Source organism: Carassius auratus, chromosome 50 (assembly GCF_003368295.1).
Source record: "Carassius auratus strain Wakin chromosome 50, ASM336829v1, whole genome shotgun sequence".
Taxonomy (NCBI): Eukaryota; Metazoa; Chordata; class Actinopteri; order Cypriniformes; family Cyprinidae; genus Carassius; species Carassius auratus.
Genome location: NC_039292.1, coordinates 13,474,700 through 13,493,610, shown reverse-complemented (window position 1 = coordinate 13,493,610; position 18,911 = coordinate 13,474,700). Strand labels below are relative to the sequence as shown.

Sequence of the window (18,911 nt, the reverse complement as noted above, 5' to 3'; positions counted from 1 at the left end):
ATACATGTTTTAGTCTGATGGTTCAGCAGATCCTGGGAGTGGATTCCTCTTCAGACTCAAAGCTCCTGAAATATCCCGAGCTCATCCTCGTCAATTCCCCTTCTTTCTAGACGCATGTGTGTGTGTGTGTATGTGAGAGAGAGCTTTGAACGGAAACAATGCTTAACACACCAAGATAAATTAAGTTAAGTTAAATTAAATTAAATTAAGAAATGACTGCTGTAATAGATGCAATACAGTATTTATTCCTTAAAGTCATAGCAAACCACTAGTCATAGACAGTAAAAGAGTGGGACGACCAAACAAACACGAAAAAGGATTTTCCTCAAAAGCATTCGTTTAATGGTAGTGACTCTACGATGATACATAATTCCCTTCAGGACATACATGCTGCATGAAACAAATGCTCACTTGAGGCACTCAAAGCAGAAAAGACATACGACTATGGCAAAAAGATAAATGACCGCACAGCTCTGACACATCCCTACGATAATTTAACAAAGAAACGTCTGGGAATTTAGGCCTCGCCCTCGAACATCTTCTTCCTGCCGTCCATACCGGCCTTGTCCTCGACGTTCTTACGCCAGTCGCCGACATCTGCAACCTGGATTATGAGAGAGCGATTGGGTGTGAAGCAATGGTAAGCATATTTGCACGTTCACAGATACAGAATATTATTTTGTTATCTTTTTGCTGCTATTCTAAAAAGTAATATATTCAGGGTTATATATATATATATATATATATATTCAGAAATTTAAGACTGTGTAAGACCAAGTAAATGTCATTTTAAGCAATAAATTAAATGCAATTTGTTATGTCAATATAGTCACTAAATACTTCCTACAGATTTCCATTACTTTTTACTTATTTTACAAGAAATTAAAAAGTAGCTCATGTCTTGAATAGCTCTGCTCCTAAAGACTACAATATAGAATTTACTTTTCCTGTATCACATGGGGGGGGGGAGTACCAATGATGTTTTAACAGCTTTGAACAAGGCTTACCCAATCAGACTTTATAGCTGATCCTATTCATATCTGTTCTGTACTATAAGGGCATGGGAATAGTCACTCACCTCCTCTTTGACCTCCTTCTTGACTTGTTTGAGGTTGGATCTCAGATCCAGAGACACCTTGTGTTTGGAGCCCAGCAGAGCCTGGAGCATCTGATCAGCAGAGAGACGCACTTTCTTTAGCGCAGGTTTCTTGAACTTGCCCTGCAGGTCGACCACCTTGATCTTCAGATCCTCGATCTAGAAACACATTAAACCGCAGTCACAACAGAGCTCAGAGAACCCAGTGCATAGACTCAGCAGAAACATAATCACCAGCATAATAAGGGGTTTTTGAGTATCAGACATCACCTCTTTGTTGGCCTTGCCCACTTTGGACTCCAAGTCATATCTCTCCTCATCAATCTTGTCGATTTGCTGGTGAAGTTTCTTGCACAGCTCCTAAGAAGCGATGTTTAAATAGTCAGCTACTGTTTCAAGATATTGTTTCAAGAGCGTGTAATACAGTCAGTCACCTGTGTTTTACGATTAACATTTGAATAAGTGTTCATTATTACGTTTCATTTAAAGTTTTAGTAATTTGTTGTGCGTTTTGTCATTTATATCAGTTACGTCTAGATTTATTCATTTTAATTTCTGCTTTATGTTTGGTTATTTCAGTACATCAGCTTAATCTAAATGAAAATAAGAAATTTTGCCTTGGAAACTAGCTGAAATAAAAAAATTAAATGGGGTAACATTTTAAAAAAGGGCTTAAAAACAATGAGCAATTCATTTGTTTCAGTTCTTTATTTATTAATCTTAGTTTAATTTTAATATATATCTATATCTATATCTATATATATATATATATATATATATATATATATATATATAATGTTCACTGTTAGTTCATTTTAGCTCGTCCATTAAATCATATTAACAGATACTAAAAAGTATTCTTCTTAGTTAATACATGTTTACTACTGTAGTTATGTATGTATGTAGCCTATATGTGTGTGTGTATATATATATAGTCAACTATAATAACCCTACATGCTGTTTTGTAAGTAAAATAATTGTTGAAAATAATCACAAAAAATAAATCCATCTTGCTGATGAAAATGTAAACACATAAATATCTAAGTGACACACATGTGCTGTGTGAGAATGTAAAAACATGTTTTCTGAATTGATTTAGCCTTCTGGACATGTCCTGGATGAGGAAACTGACCTGCAGTTCCTGTGTGGATCCGGGCAGGGACAGAGGGGGGCAGTTTTCTGACAGGTATTTCTCCTTATCTACCTTAATCTGAATGACTTCTTTCTCCATAATGCCCTTCGCAATGCTGAGCACCAAACTCTGTGGACGAATACATCACTGAGACCCTGAATCTCACACAACACCATCTCAGTGTTGCTTACATCAGTAAACACATACGGACAAAAACAGAAGCAGTCAGTGAAAAGCTAAAAGCCGCAAAATTATATTATATTATATTATATTATATTATATTATATTATATTATATTATATTATATCATATCATATCATATTATATTATATTATATTATATTATATTATATTATATTTAATAATTAATTATTGCGTTTTATATACATTAAAAGGCGAAAATTCTAATATTGATTTTTTAGTTATTATATTATATAATCCACAACAAGTAAAATATTGTTTACATGCAGTCAAAATAATTATTCTATTCTATTCTATTCTATTCTATTCTATTATCAAAAGCATCTGTGCATTATTTACTCCACCTTGAGATGGTGCCGGCGGCTCGATGACATCTTTTTTCTGTCATGATAAGATAACGCAATTACAATTTAGCAAAACAAGAAAAGGTTCCCATTTCTGTAATATGAAATGCAAGCAACTGAGATATTCATATACTCACTCGGACATCTTGGCCACCTGTTTTCTTCACCCCTGCAAAAAACAGAGCAAAGAGCTCTTTTATGAATCAACTTGACAATGGTATGCATTATTTCAGCATGTGACCTTATGTGACGTGGAGAGACATCATATGGCGTGCATCGATATGCAATTGCATCATATAGCTCGTGTTATATTTTCTGCATTCCTAATTTGAAACTGGCACTCGGAAATGTCTTGTAAGTGTGCCCACTGCGATCCAGTACCCCAATCCCCCTGCTTCTGGAAAAATCTATGCAGATGCCAAAAATACAACCAGTCTGAAACCTTCATAAATCCCACAGATCAGATTTTGCTGTGTTTATATGTCTTACAGAAATATAATAGATCTCTTCAAAGGGGATCGACAGATATCTAGGAGGGCTTTTCCATGAATACTGGTTGTTTTGAATGTTTGTTTGTTTATTTCACATATGCGTCAATGCTATAATCAGAATGCATTAGAAATCCTATTCTGTCAGCATCTCAGCATTTTAGCAAAAATACCGTGCACTTAAAATATGTAATTATTGTGCCAAGCTCATTTTGACAGTCCAACATGCACTGCAATGAATTCAGCTGGCATATGGCATATGTCAAATTTAGGATTAAATCAATTCTGCATAGAATTACATATGTTTATTGATTTTCAAAACTAATGCTAAAATCACCTCTTTTTTAAAAAAAAAAAAAAATGTTTTGGGTAGCTTTAAACTGCTTACAGAAATATGTTTGTCATCCAAAAAATGCAGATGAAATCCAAACCAAAAGTTCCATAATTTCCAAGTGTATAATAACCCAAAAAACTGAGCAACAAAAATGTGGGACAAATGGAATTAAAGTCTTAAAGACAGACATTCTCCTCACCTATATGAGAAAGTAACGCAGCCGTGCAGACCTGAAAGAAGAATGCCTGAAGGAAGCAGAACACTTGCAGAAGAGCTGTGCTCAAGAACCGTATATAAGGCTGGCATCATCATACGGCTCCCCTCTTTATGGTAAGGAACTAAACACAGTTGGTTTGCCAGCCCCTTGAAATATCCACTTCTGATGTCTGCCAATCAGACCGCTTAAAATAGACGAATGTGAAAGACCAGATTTCCAGATGTCGGTATGATTCAACTACCAAGAAGAACTAGGTCAAGACGGATGTTGGATGTGACCTGACGTTCCTCTGCCAGATGAAGTGATTAACATGCAGGTGTTTGGTGTTTCTGTGTTGCTCTTTTTGGTTTATTACTAAGAAAATTAATTTAAAAAGTAGTGTATAGTGTAAAAAGCAGTGGTTGAACCGACATCCTGTCTTGTAATGATCATGTTTCTTATATGCGTAATTAATAGAAACCACTTATTAATTGTGTTTCAAAGAGGTGCACCCCCCTGCTTCGACTTAATATGATCCTGCGAAGTCAGCAGTGCTGACTAATAAACATAAGATCATTTACAAACACACAGTTGTTAAGCTGTGCACTATTTTCAGACTCTCCTCAGAGGGCATCCTTGTGCTGCTAAGAGGATATATGTTATGTAATGTTTTATGTTTTTATTTTGGTCAAATTACAATTGTGGGTTATTTTTTAGATTTTTGAAGAAAGTCTATTATGCTCATAAAGGCTGCATTTAATGGATGAAAAATACAGTAAAATATTTTTACAATTGAAAAAAAAACTCTTATATGTGAATATATTTCAAAAACTGAATTTATTGCTGTGATGCAAAGCTGAATTTTCAGCATCATTACTCTAGTCTTCAGTGTCATGTGATCCTTCATAAATCATTATGATATGCTGATTTGCTGAAGTGCCACTGTTATGGGTTATGAAAGGTTCATATTTTGGTTCTGGGAGTCCCCAACAACAGGTTGACATTGCATGCAAGGTCAAAAAACACTTTCATTGTCCTATAATATATATTTTTTTTTACCTTACTTGCTCAACGACTCCCAGACAATTCGCTCAAGGATTCATTTTTTCCAAACCCCTCCTTTGTGTGACTCTAATCTGCAGTGATTGGTCTGATTTGTCTCGTTTTCATTTCATCATGTATGTAATGCCTGATAAAGCAGTGCTGCTTTGCGTACAGTGTTACCGGGGAAACTGCTATTTTTACTGCTCCAAAAGCGGCACCTAGTGGCAAATAATGAATTTGCATTTTATTCAGATCAACGCGAAAAGACCAACAAGCGGGCGGCAATATACTGATGGTTCAGGTGACGTCAACTCTTTCTTTTGAGAGACAATAACTTTATAGAAGGTACACTTTTAGAGTAGGTTTTGCAATTACATTTTGGTAATTTAAAAAAAAGGTTGGATGTTTTAAGTCAATATTTGCAAACCATTTCACTTCTATAATGGGACATATTTTCCTTTGAAATTTGATATTTAATGAAAAAAAATATAGGGTGGGACTTGATTTTTTTCCCTCAAAACCTGACTGGGTGATAAGTAGGAGATACATAAAAAATAATAATAATAATAATAATTTGGACACAAACCTAACCCAGGGTTGCAAAAAATGTGACATTCTTATCTGTTTTGCTTAAGCAAATACAAAAAAATATTAAATTCTATATTTAATTTCCTAGATTATGCATGCATAATCAGTTTTGGGGATAACACGTTACAAGTAACATGAGTTACGTAATCATATTACTCTTTTCAAAAAAGTAACTCGAGTTACTTTGTTCCCCCATTTATTGACTGACAAGTCTCCTGTCCCCATATTGAGAGAAACTGGAAGTACAGGGGCGTTGTGTGCACTGTGTGAACATGATGTAGTTCTAGACTAAATGTGAAATTGCATTAATTCATCCCAATAAAAAAAAAAAAAAATAGTATTCAACAAAAAAAATGAATTAAAACAGTGAAATGCTAACTTAGAGTATGACCCAAACCTGCAATAATTAAATATGTTAAATAACACATATGCATCTAATCCCATTTTATTAAATAATGTCTTTGTTGCAGACCTGTGATGATCCAGCTCAACCATACTAATTAGCAAAGATGACTTCAGATAAACTAACAGTTTTCAGTGCTTCATTGTTTTGCTGAAGAGTGTTGAACCTTCTTCTCCTGTGTTCTACAGACGTGAATTTACTTTTCCATTAGCCTGAGGTTTATGCCTTACACTTTTTGGTGTGAAAGGGCTAATATTTATTTTTAGAGAGTAACGCAATATTGTAATGCATTATTTTTAAAAGTAACTTTCCCTAACACTGAGCACAATGATACAGTAGTTCAAAAATAGATGCAAACCGTAATCCAAGTTTGTTAAAACAATGGCTGAATTGTTGGGTATTGGTTGACCGTTGACATCACCCAATAGTCCATGTGCAGAAACAGTATATTTAGAGAAAGAGTGAACAGATTTTAAAAAAAAAAGCATTAGCTTAGCATTAGCATTAGCTCTGAATACATTTCAAATCACTGACAAGTAAAGTTAATGAACTTACCATCTGCATTCTAGAGAAGAGAAAACATGGTTTCTTCAGAGAACGATCTGCTCTCTCATGAGAGTACCTTATGGATTTCTAATCCAGTTCAAATTAGTTGTTTTGTATGTTTAATATGATAGAGTATTTGTATTTTTAAGTGGTAGGTCACCTCCTTATGGTGGATCACATGACCAGAAGAATACTGCGCAATTTAATTTGATAATTCCCATTTATAGACACTTTTTGTTTCAGAATAAAAAAATATTATATTCTTCTCTCCAGAAGTCTTTAAACACACAGCCTACAGTCTATGGCCAACTCTATATATGAGCTCTCAATTCAACATTACAAATGATTTTCAGAACCAATTTCAGTACCATGGCAATAATAGTAATAATAATAATAATACAATTAAAAATATAATGTTCATTATTTAAGCTAACAATAATATTAAAGGGAATATTATAAAATATTGGCATGTATCCTTCAAGTAAATACTTTAAAAAGATGCTACATGAGCAGTTTTTGATTTAAATTAGATTAATTTTTACGTAATTTTTAAAAGAAAGACCGAAAACATAATGGTCTGATTTTAGCTTTATGAAATGATGCTACATTAATCATCTGCACGCCTCCGCTGTAAACAAAGCAGTGATGCGCTCATAAACGCTACTTTGGTATGCATTGTAGAGAGCCAAGATCATCGAAACTTTTCTGAGGGCAGTTCCCCTCAGAGATACATTCATATAAATCCCCAGCCGAGGGAATAGTACGGATTTTCTTCCAATATTTAGCGTGGGAACCCTGCATATACAGTGCAAATTTTATGTTTGCATACAATACCTTGGAATAAAAAAAAAAATAAATTAAAAAAAAAACATTTCACTGAGGTAAGACTCCACTGACATTTAAACTTAATGAGGTATGTGACAACAATAATACTAAAATTGAACCGTTTATCAATGCATACTGCACACTGTATCATGTTGGGTAAAAAAAAAATTGTGATCAGTATCCTGTTCTGTCAGTTTCATGTTGTGTATGCAAACACGATGATGTGAATGTATTTAGGGTTGGAAGAAGCACATGCAGTATTACCTGCAGCTCCCACCATGACCAGCAGATATCGCTAGAGAGATCTCCAAATCTTCATCCATCTCCCTTCCTCATTCGTAGTCCCTGAAGAAAAGCATATGCTTTTTTTTTCTTTTTACATAAGTATGTGTTTAGGGCATACTAAATTAATTTCCAAGGCAGATTTGATGAACGTGATGTCTATATTAAATTTCCACAGGCCATCTCTCTTTCTCAATTTGGGTGAAATTGGTGGCGTGTGTTTTTAAACAAGTTATTCTTTTCATGCTATGGTGAAGTTTATAAATCAGGGTCGTATATCTTACCTCTGATATGTTAGGCATGGATTTGTTTTGACCTTATGACTTGTTAGCAATGCTGTCATTTGAAACTGATAGTGACATAATCATTGCAAGTACAGCTTTGGCTACAACTTTTATTTCTTGGGAATTCTTGATATTAACATTACTTTTAAAATAGTTCTAAAAGTAATATACCAATAACTACCTACGGGAACACTAAAGTAATTAGATTGCGTAAATAAATCTTGATGATTCCTTCAAAACGAAATATGCAATAAGTATACATTATCTAAAAATTCCATAATGCAAAAACTATGTAGTCGTCATATCAGTATCAGTTTCATATAGGCTTAAGTAATTGCCTAGTTTAGTCATCATACATGCCTCAAGATCCTGGAAAAATGCATCTTTTACAATTTACATGAAATAGTATAGCGAAACAAACAATTGTCAAAGAAGCAGATATATTTTCTCACTTATTTTGTTAGATGTTAGCATAAACACATTTTGATTAAATGCAAACCAAGTGAAATCAGATCCCAAATAAGCTCCTCACAGTGGGATTCAAGTTTCTAAGTGTCAAATCATCACTTCATAAGTCATCGAGCGACACACAAGCTGCACACGTTTTTTCTTAAGCCAAAGTCTAGAGATCATAATTTATAACTATTAAAAATTGAATTACACATTAAAGTAATTGTCACAATGACATGTTGAACAATGGTATTAAAAATTCCCTTGAAATCCATAACAAACACACATTTAAAATGCACACATGATGTTTACAACTGCAATAATAAAGCATTTTTATTATTGCAAAATTAGTATTTGTATTGTCACAGGCCTAACAGACATTTACTACTCAAGTAGATAAGATTACATGTTGATTTTGCTAGTTTAAATAGAGTTAGATGGATTAATAGTGGAATTACAGCTTTGATCCGGAAAGCAGGTTTTCGGCGTTAGATCCGGTAAAGAAAGAGTGCGTTAAATCCTTCAGATCCAAGGTAAGATTCAGGAGTAAATGGAGAGTCGTTGGGTGCTCAAAGTGAAGAGCGGGATTCACACGCTGTTGAAGGCAATGGGAGTTTTAATGGCATTCTTTGATGGCTCAGCAAAACCTCATATATCTCTTTAAGGATCACTGTGCTGTGTCGCTAAGACCAGTTGGTCACAGCACACATCTGAAATTCATACCACAAATACCTTCCATGTTCCCTTCTTAAAAATAACTTCACCTTGACGTCATTCTTATTATTTGTTTATCCATTTATTTAATTAAGAATGTGAGTCCTCTGCTAGTTGTATAGTGATAGTTAATAAACTGATTTAAGAGAAACAAATACAGTTTAAGATGAAGAAATACACCAGAAAATGCATAGAGAGACGTGGGACTTGGATTTACTCACCCAATGATCCATCAATGAATATACAGGACATCATTCTGCAAGAATTATAAAATATTAGAAATATATTTTAACCTCACATTGACTACAAATGAAGACAAACAGTGATTTGAGAAATGAAGAATCTTACTTTAGATTTACGAGCAGTACCTGATTTAGACTTGAAGTTAGTTAAACTGAATTAAAGTAAAAAATTAATTAATTAATTAAAACCTTGTTTGCAACCAATTTTACTTTCATAGAAGTGGCAGCTTTCAGTGTGCAATTGGATATTCCATGTGAAAAAAATGTAGGGTGACTCCGTGAAAGATAAAAACTGAACTGTCGGTATGAGGGCCTGAAAAATAAAACGATAAAGATCTTTTTTAAAGATCATTATTTGGTGTATTTGGCGTGACATAATATATTTACATGCTTTAATGTTTAAAAAACATTATTTTTAAAATACTGTACATTATTGTAGGTTCTCTATGCCCCGCCTCTCTCAAACGCGTCATTTTCGTCGAAGTCCCTTCTCCCGACAAGCAGAGTTTGCTCTGATTGGCCAACTGACACAGTGCATTGTGATTGGCCGAACACTGCAAGCACTCGTCAAAAAGTAACGCCCCTTTCAAAAAAAATGTAAAGAGAGTTAATAATGTCCTTAGTTTTACCATCAGTTCAAGCCCGAAAGAGGAACAGAGTCGCGAGACAGACACGGTGATGAAGCTCGTATGTGTTTGCTGTACACAAGCCACGGACGGTTAAGACAGCTCACTCCACTGTGATATGATACTCTCATTCTCACACACACACACACACACACACACACACACGCACGCACGCACACAACACGCGCGATGTGCAAAACTCCGCATTTGAACATTCAATAACAAATACTTAAACTAATAACAAAACATACTTACAGTAGCTGATTCAGAAGAGCAGATTGTCGTAGCAAAGTCAGAATAACCTCATCTCTTAGGTTTATTAAACAGTCGTCCATAAAATGGGTTGCTGCTCTGTAATAAGTAATCTTAAAGATTTCTAAATGCATCTTCTTCCAGAAGGCCAAATAAAGAGCTTATGCTATCTCCTAGATACACACAGCATCTCCCTGACATGACTGCTTCAACACTAACTGCGTTACTGAAACCCCGCCTTCTTTCTTTAGTGAACATTTGGGCAGCATTACACAAATATTTCCACATAGTGATGTAGAGATGTGGGGCGTGTTTAAACGAGGTGTTTTAGGAGGGCATGGCAAAGTCTTAACTTTGATAAAGAATATCTCTTTGGATTTGAGACTTTAGTCTTTGCAACTTTACAGATCGTCTTTATGCCCCAAGAGCTTGTAACCCTCCAAAGAGAAAGGAAAAATTTTAATTGCATCATATGACCCCTTTAACTGAAAAGGAAAGTCATTTTAACATTGTCAAATAGATCACAATAAGACCAGGAATGTATACTAAATACTAAATGGGTCTGAATATGTAAACCTTAAAAATACGACAATTTAAAGGTTACAGGTTGATAGTAAAAAGAAGAAAAAAAGTTACATAAAAAAGCAGAAAGCAACAATTAGTACAGTTGGGTTCTTTATTTAGAAAAGGCATAATTTTGACAAACAATCAATCTTTTATTATGAACTGAACCATTCATTGTTGGAGAGAGTTTTGACTGGCATTTCTATGCACTATAAACTGAACAGATAAACACATTTCCTTTATGTACTGCATTTTATTCAGATCCAAGTCAGAAAAAATAATTGTGAAATACTCATCAAAAACCTCTTCAAGATTCAGATTCAAACATCTTCTTCCTGCCGCCCATACCAGTCTTATCCTCAATGTTCTTACGCCAGTCGCCGACGTCACGCAACTCTTTATCCTGTGAATGATTTAAGAGTAAGATTTTCAGCTTTTTGGAAGTTCTTGACCTTATCATCTAATAACCTAAATTTGGTCATCTTTTGTACTCACCTCCTCTTTGACCTCCTTCTTGACTTGTTTGAGGTTGGCTCTCAGGTCCATGGAGACCTTGTGCTTGGAGCCCAGCAGAGCCTGGAGCATAGCGTCGGCCGACATGCGCACTTTCTTCAGAGGAGGCTTCTTGAACTTGCCCTTCAGGTCGATGATCTTGATGTTTAAGTCTTTAACCTGAAACAAACGAAAAATTATCTAAGGACCACCTTGTTCATGGACCGCACAGAAAGAGATATTAAAAAAAAACGTCTTACCTCATTCACGACCATGATGGCTTTGTGCTCTAAAATATATCTCTCCTCGTCAATAACCTCGATTTTTGCATGTAACTCTTTGCAAAGCTCCTGTTGACCGAATAAAGTTTACGATTAAACTTTGAATTTCCCCAAATGTTCAACGTCTAGTAGTAGTAATAATAACTGAATTGGACCTGTAGTTCTTGTTTGGAGCTTGGGCATGACAAGGGAGGACAATGATCTTCCATGTATCTCTTCCTCTCCTCCTCCTTCACCATCGCCTCTGCTTCCAGTAAATCTTTTGCAACCTGGAGCATCATGCTCTACAAGCAAATATGGCTCAATAAGAATCCTTCTTCTTTTTCTTTTGTATGGAACTGTTTGACGTTGGGTTGTTTCAATAAGATATGAGCTCTTACCTTTAGGCTGTGTTTTTTACTACTAGACATTCGTTTCCTTAGCAAGAGGAAAAATAAAAAGACTTTACATTAGGATATTGATTTCTCTGTTGCACTACCATAGTTAGATTGTACTTTGTTAGGACTGATCTACAATATTTACAGTGTTTGCAAAGCAGCACAGCACTGATATTTCTCAAACATTCTGGTTAGTGTTTATTCTAAACCTTAAAGCCAAAGTTGTTCAACTTTTGCAGGAAATACAGCCCAAACCGCTTAAAGTACATATTTTTTTTATTGGCCTTTTATTTATTGCATGCGTTGAACTATATAGCCATATGGTGTCATGCTATGTGTTGATTATCGTACATAGTGTCATGAGAAAAACTACTGGAAGAACACACACACACACACACACACACACACACACACACTGAATGACGGAATCAAGATGGCATACTGTACTTACTCAGACATTTTCGAGAGTTTATTTGCACCTTTTTGACAGAAATATAACAGAGAAATGCATCAGAGCTGTGGCACAGTGTGTTATGCTTATGTTCAAAACATATCAGAGCTATCAGTTGCTATCCTGCTCCCTATCTGAACCCTACTGTACAATAAAGTAAAGTGATAAAGCTCAAAAAAATAAATACAAGTTGAACTAGAGGACCATCCATAAAAAAAAATAAAAAAAAAATGCTATTCAAGTGTATCAACACAAATGCACCCAGCCGTATCACCCTGTAGCCCAAGACTGGTTACCCACTGAGGCTTAGCAAGGTTGAGCTTGGTCAGTTCCTGGATGGGAGACCACTTGGGAAAACTATTTCTATTGTCCTCTTGCATTATCAGCACATGTTCTTCCTGTTTAACACTGTAAAGCTGCTTTGACACAACCTGTATTGTGTAAAGCGCTGTATAAAAAAGGTGACTTGACTTGAAGGGTTTGTGAGGCCAGCAGCTGGTGCTCATCCTGTGGTCTGTGTGGGTTCTAATGCCCCAGTATAGAGACGTGGACACTATACTGTAAAAAGCACCATTCTTCAGATGAGATGTTAAGAAGAACACGGTGCTGACTCTCTGTGGTCATTAGAAAATCCCATGACACTTCTTGTAAAGTCTAACCTCAGTGTCCAGGCCCAATTCCCTACATTGGCCCTTATCAATCATGGCTTCCTAGTATTCCCCATCCACTGTACTGTTGGTGGTGGAGGAGAGGACCCCTGATATGATTGTAAAGAGCTTTGTGTGTACATTAGTACACAGTCAAACGCTATATAAAAATGCCTCATTCATTCTTTCATTCAAATGCTTCTTAACATTGCCACAAGGGGCACTATAGCGTACATTAGCACAAACTTTTACAGTTAGTTATTCTGTTGTCACGGTGGAGCAACATTTTGAAAATAATCTTGCTGTGAAAGTTTACGTCTGAATACTAACAGTACATCCCCTCCCCGTGAGTAATGAGGTTCGTTGCCATCAAATAAGGCCACGAATCACACACTTTAGTGAGTATTTTTCTAGAGTGTTTTCAGTCAACTAATTCTAAACTGGATAACACAGTTCTGACTAATTGTCAGTGGACAACTACTTCATGTTAAGAATCCAGTGGTGTTTAGCCAAGGTTTGTTTCTTGAAAAATTTTCCCAGAAGGCCATTTTATTTTTCTTTGTTGCATTCGCTCCACCAGTAGGAACACTGAAGTGAGGTAAACCATCCGATGGTGACGTCATTTAAGCGTGCCATTCAGTGTCAACAACTGGAGGATGGAGGACTGAGAAGTTCCTAAAACTTAAATTGTTCCCAGTTTCTGTGGTGTGAACACACTAAAAAAAATGGTATTTCCACCAAGAGTTTTAGAAATTATGAAAATGTTCCTTTGGTGCCACTGTTTGGAAAGGGTACCACGCTAGTGACAGCTTTTGTACCATTTTTCTGAGAGTGTAGCCATTGCATGTGGACACAATCCAATGGCACCAAATCCACAGACATTCTGATTGTGTGACCTCTCTGCACCGCCCTTAATAGCAAGAGTTGTGTAGACTCAAGAGGACCACATAGTTCCCAAACCTCTTTGACTCATCCGAGAGGATTTTCTCTAGGAGCTCGCTGCAATATGATCTCAAGGCCAGTACATCAGCTGCAGACACAGCCCCATTCTCAAGTGCATCTCTGGGATGTCAAAGATATGACATCCCAGCTCTCCTTTATTCCCCCACTAAACAACTGTCTCAAATGTCTTTCTTAATATACGCCTGCTCTGGGAGACAGTCCGGACTAACTGGCTAACTGATGACAAACTGATTGACTAATTTAGTACACTTAAATGGACTCTTAATGCCTCAATGACATACTTAGAAAGCTACGAAGACAACAGTCAGGTCACATTAGGCTATTTGAAGAAAGGCTATTCTAAGTAGCCAGGGAAGAATATTGAGGACTTGTTTAGCAGAAACACATGGCAGAATAGATCAAGTAGTACAGTGGTGTTCTTGTGTAAGAGTCTGGTAAACATACTCTTAAAAGTCAGGACTAATCAGGTCTCGGCGGAAATATTTGAATATTCCAGATGTTCCAGAAGGTTTAGCCATTTCAAACCATTACACAATACGACTAAGATTAACTAAAAGGTCTTTGTGGATAGTGAACATTGTCCTTTAGATTTAAAAAGTACTGCAATTTAGTTTTAGATGAGACCGTTATGTAAATCAGTTGTTAAGGAGAACCGTAAGTAGGTGCTGACAGGGGGAGTAAGACTTCAGGATCAGTTTCAAATTTATGCTTGGGTTGGTGTTTACTTTCCTATGACCACTTCAGCAGTCAGTACATCAAACCTGACCTCAGCCATTAGGTGACCAATCGAAATGTTTTCTTTACTTTTTAGTATGGTGTTTCCTGAATAAAAGACTTCAGATGAGTCAAAAAAAAACTAACTTTCATGAGTTAGAATTACCAACAATGATCATACAACGTTGTGAGGACTATCTGAAGATATTGTCACCAATCATGAACCAATCATTAACTACAACAAAGAATCTATACATTACATTCATGTTCTCAGCAGGTGCCTTCTTACGATAGTAACTAATAGTAGAAAAACCAACCCCCATGACAACCTTCTCCATCACCACATCAATCCCACACACTAAGGTTTACAACTTCCAACAAAATTCTACAAAGAATGGTATTTGCAAGGCTAAGACAATGAAGCAAGAGAACTGCTCTCACCTTTCTAGGAGAACAGAGGAACGTCTTCTAGGGACAGATGGTTGTCAAAAAGAAACACAGGCAATGGACGTGTTAAGAAGATATATATATTGCATTCTCTGATCTCTCTGTAAATCCACGGTTTCTCTTTATGGAAGTGGATTATCCGCCACACCAATGAGCTGACAAGGTCATGAAATACGGCACTATCCCTCCTTCACTGCGCCATCAGTATAAATAACCCATCCTTCAAGCCATTCTTTTATTCTGAGGATGACTTTCTCACAAAGGCCTTTTTGTGTCACAAGTATCTATCTATTTATCTATCTATCTATCTATCTGTGGTAGATTGTGTAGATTATACCTTCAGGGTTGTGTGTTCGGCATCCTCCAGTTTCGGGTCAGTTTCTTGTAGGTGCCAGGAAGGTGTCACTATAACCTGTTGTATTTAATCGTAATAAAATGTGTTAACAGCTTTTATTCAGTCACAAACCAAATGGATAATACAAACTGATGATAAATACTTACTTGTTACACAAATCCGTGAGGAAATAATGTAAAATATAAGGCTGGTTACAAAGTGGTTAATTGGACAAAATGAACACAGGACTTAATTCTTGCTTTACTGTTTTAATGATCGTGTATGACATTGAGACATGGGCTGAGAATACACAGTACCAGTGTTGAACAGAAAACTAAGGGATCATATTTACTTTTGATAGCGTTCTCGTAATATCAAATGTAAATGAATGTGTTATAAGTACACAAACAGATTATCGCACACAAAAGACATCGTTTTAGACCAATTCTAGCTTAGCAGCACATTGAACTTCAGAAAAATTATAAATATTAAGCCTCGGCCTCAAACATCTTCTTCCTGCCGTCCATCCCAGCCTTGTCCTCAACATTCTTACGCCAGTCACCAACATCACGCAGTTCCTTATCCTATGAAGTGTAAATGAAAGACATTTGTTCAGTAATCGAAAACATTTAATGCCCATTCACACCAAGCATGATAACTATAAAGATAATGATAAAGATATAGTTCTAAAAATCATTCTCAGTGTTAACGAATAGCAGAGTCCACAGAGAAACGATATCGCTGGAATCACTTTCAAAATGATTTATCTCCAGCTGATGAACGATACAAACGTTGACAGCCAATCAGAATCCATCCTGCTATAATGAGCTTGAGAATTTAAAGCGGCAGAGGCATGTGCGCTTAGAATAAACAAACCATATTGTTTACTGGTGTGGACGCTAATATCGTTATTTTTATAGTTATCGTTCTTGGTGTGAACCAGGCTTAAGGGTCTATGATCAGCATCTTTCAGAATTTAGAAGGTTCTAAGCTCTTTTGGACCAAGAAATACAGGAACTAGGGCTGCACGATGTGTCGTTTAGGCATCGATATCGCGATGTACAAATCCACGATAGTCACATCGCAGGATGTGCGATGTAGGCTGACGTAGTTGATCCGTTATTCATTAACTGTATGGGCCAGCTGCTCCCCGGCCCTTGACGAATTTGATTCGCGAAGAGCGCGAGAGAAAGAGCGCACCCGAGAGAGAGAGAGAGAGAGAGAGAGAGAGAGACATAGAAGGAGTGAGAGAGAGAGATATTAATCAATTGACACAATGTCGATGTTTAAATCATTTAAAATAAGAATGTAGATTAGGTTTCATATCGCAATATATATCGCAGAAAAATAAAATATCGCAATGTCATTTTTTCCCAATATCGTGCAGCCCTAACAGGAACCTCGAGGAAAATGAATACGATGCAGTTTAACGCTCACCTCCTCTTTGACCTCCTTCTTGACTTGCTTCAGGTTGGCTCTCAGATCCAAAGACACCTTGTGCTTGGAGCCCAGCAGAGCCTGGAGCATTGCGTCGGCCGACATGCGCACCTTCCTCAGAGTTGGCTTCTTGAACTTGCCCTTCAGGTCAATAACTTTGATATTCAGGTCTTCGATCTACAGTCAGTCAGAGGGCCGTCAGTATAAAAACTACAAGACAAACCACAAACTGGACCAGAATAAGATTTAGATGACATCTTACCTCCTTCGCACACTTGTTGACTTTCATTTCCAGGTCATATCTCTCTTCGTCAGTGACATCAATTTTGTGGTGAAGCTCCCTGCACAGTTCCTATAAACAATAAGAACAGAGATTTTCGTTATCTATTTACCATGTTTTTCATTATTAACTTTTTCAGAAGGTGAATTTATTGTACCTGTAATGCCTGTGTGCCTGAAGGTAAAGACAGAGGCTGGCAGATCTCTGCCATGTATCTCTGCCTCTCCACCTCTCTGTCTTTTACTTCCTGTTCCAGTATACCTTTAGCGATGGAAAGCATCAAGCTCTGGGACACAGAGAGGCTGGGTGTCATTGGTACTCAATAATGGGCATTCAATTATGTTTTAATTTGAATCATGCATTACCTTTAGATGATGCTTGCGACTCGATGACATTTTTTTCCTGAGTGGTTTTGAAATCATTAAAATATATTTTGTTAAAGCAGTAAATAATCACCACAAGTCACTTCACAGTTTATTTTATTTTTTAAGCCCATTATATATTAATAGAAAATATTAAATGTCTGTTAGTTGAGGTAGATAATGATAATCTAATAAAGGAAATTAAAATATGCACTTACTCCGACATCTTGGATGAATTTAGTTTTTGCCCCTGTGAAATAAAACAGACAATTTACTATTAACACAAAACGCTGGTAATATTACAGAATGCAATAACCATTTGTTCTCAAGTAAAACGACTTTTTTGCATTGGATAATGTTTTAACAACGTGGACGTTATCTGCTAAATGACAAGTAACCAAACTTACCACCAATCATCACTATTTTCAAATAAGGCCATGATGAAGTCTTCTGTTCTAAAGTGAATCATATGCTATTTTTGCGCAGAAAATCTCTAGAGATGCTCTGTGCTAAGCCCGTTTCTGGGTGATAATCAAAATCATGACCCCACCTCTATTCCTTCCCTCCCAATCATCTGAAACTGATCTAACAAAACCATGACATCATTTTTTTTCAAAACCATCCACTTATTTAAAGCCTGAGCCGAATATGAATTTTTGACACAATGATCAAAATATACAGCAAGGCAAGATTCACCCAATTAAAAATTCTGTCATTTACTAATTTACTCCCATATTATATTATATTATATTATATTATATTATATTATATTATATTATATTATATTATATTATATTATATTATATTATATTATATTTCATTTAAATATTCAATAAATTTAATAAATAACGTTAGAACCACTTTTTATTTTATTTATTTATTTTTTACTGGGATCAACACAGTAAATTAAAATTGCTCAAAACTAAACTATTATCAACACTCTAATCTACTTTGTATTTCAGGATTACTTTCAGAATGCAATTTACAATGCCAGGTCTAAAGTTTGACAATGAGTATCCCTGTGATAATGTGAGGAAATATGTAGTAAAGGCCTTTACATTTGAACTATGCCAGCATAGATTTAAGCCATAGCATCGTCTAAATCGCAAAAGAGATCCCTGTGCGTCATTTAGACCCGCCGACTGAACCCTAATATTTATTTAAAGATTAAATCTTGACAGCAGAATAAACACTGGCATATCACCTTCCAATCCTAAAAGCTGAATCGGATAGCATTTCCAAAACTCAAATCAACACTACATTACATTTCAGCTACCAAATGTCTATCCCAAAATAGTGCAATGATTTTTCAAAAGCAGTTTCCAGTATTTTCCATAAGGATGCAGAATTAATGTCTCATGACAAATAAAATGTAATTAAACAGGATAATTCCCAACTCAACGAGTCTCAACGAACTCTTTTGCAAAAACAATTCTGTCAAACACAAACCAACTTGCCCTTTTACACAAATAAAAAATAAGAACAATTAAACAGCAAAACACATTTCAAACACATC

At 35.9% G+C, this 18,911-nt stretch overlaps 3 protein-coding genes across 4 annotated transcripts in view; all 3 read right to left on the bottom strand.

Moving 5' to 3' along the window:
- Nucleotides 1-319: 319 nt before the first annotated feature.
- On the bottom strand, nt 320-3,935 carry LOC113067083 (troponin I, fast skeletal muscle-like). Its single transcript, XM_026239319.1, has 7 exons — nt 3,794-3,935; nt 2,910-2,941; nt 2,773-2,809; nt 2,229-2,357; nt 1,367-1,456; nt 1,079-1,255; nt 320-604 (listed from the first exon to the last, which is right to left on the bottom strand). The coding sequence occupies exons 2-7, from the start codon at nt 2,915-2,917 to the stop codon at nt 518-520; spliced, it is 528 nt and encodes a 175-aa protein (XP_026095104.1). The 5' UTR covers nt 2,918-2,941; nt 3,794-3,935; the 3' UTR covers nt 320-517.
- A 6,773-nt stretch (nt 3,936-10,708) lies between these two features.
- tnni2a.2 (troponin I type 2a (skeletal, fast), tandem duplicate 2) lies at nt 10,709-15,075 on the bottom strand. The gene is made up of 7 exons (XM_026239318.1): nt 14,977-15,075; nt 12,212-12,239; nt 11,764-11,800; nt 11,539-11,667; nt 11,363-11,452; nt 11,106-11,282; nt 10,709-11,013 (listed from the first exon to the last, which is right to left on the bottom strand). The coding sequence occupies exons 2-7, from the start codon at nt 12,217-12,219 to the stop codon at nt 10,918-10,920; spliced, it is 537 nt and encodes a 178-aa protein (XP_026095103.1). The 5' UTR covers nt 12,220-12,239; nt 14,977-15,075; the 3' UTR covers nt 10,709-10,917.
- Nucleotides 15,076-15,569: 494 nt separating this feature from the next.
- LOC113066466 (troponin I, fast skeletal muscle-like) overlaps nt 15,570-18,911 on the bottom strand; it is a 3,569-nt gene continuing 227 nt past the window's right edge. The window contains exons 2-7 of one of the 2 annotated variants that reach the window (XM_026238350.1): nt 17,614-17,645; nt 17,399-17,435; nt 17,191-17,319; nt 17,016-17,105; nt 16,754-16,930; nt 15,570-15,900 (exon numbers count right to left, since the gene is read on the bottom strand). In XM_026238350.1, the coding sequence (XP_026094135.1) occupies nt 15,805-15,900; nt 16,754-16,930; nt 17,016-17,105; nt 17,191-17,319; nt 17,399-17,435; nt 17,614-17,621 (537 nt within the window). In that variant the 5' untranslated portion in view covers nt 17,622-17,645 and the 3' untranslated portion in view covers nt 15,570-15,804. Of the gene's footprint in view, nt 15,901-16,753; nt 16,931-17,015; nt 17,106-17,190; nt 17,320-17,398; nt 17,456-17,613; nt 17,646-18,911 lie in introns of those variants that run through there. The other variant, XM_026238349.1, reaches the window with a different exon arrangement.

Bases quoted from the DNA above. Each gene is read 5' to 3' on its own strand.
- LOC113067083 (XM_026239319.1), bottom strand. The intron at 1,256-1,366 runs GTGATGTCTGAT...ATGTGTTTCTAG, and splicing joins TGGGCAAGGCCAACAAAGAG to ATCGAGGATCTGAAGATCAA. The intron at 605-1,078 runs GTGAGTGACTAT...CTCATAATCCAG, and splicing joins AGAAGGAGGTCAAAGAGGAG to GTTGCAGATGTCGGCGACTG.
- tnni2a.2 (XM_026239318.1), bottom strand. The intron at 11,453-11,538 runs GTCCAATTCAGT...TTCGGTCAACAG, and splicing joins GCTCCAAACAAGAACTACAG to GAGCTTTGCAAAGAGTTACA. The intron at 11,014-11,105 runs GTGAGTACAAAA...AATCATTCACAG, and splicing joins AGAAGGAGGTCAAAGAGGAG to GATAAAGAGTTGCGTGACGT.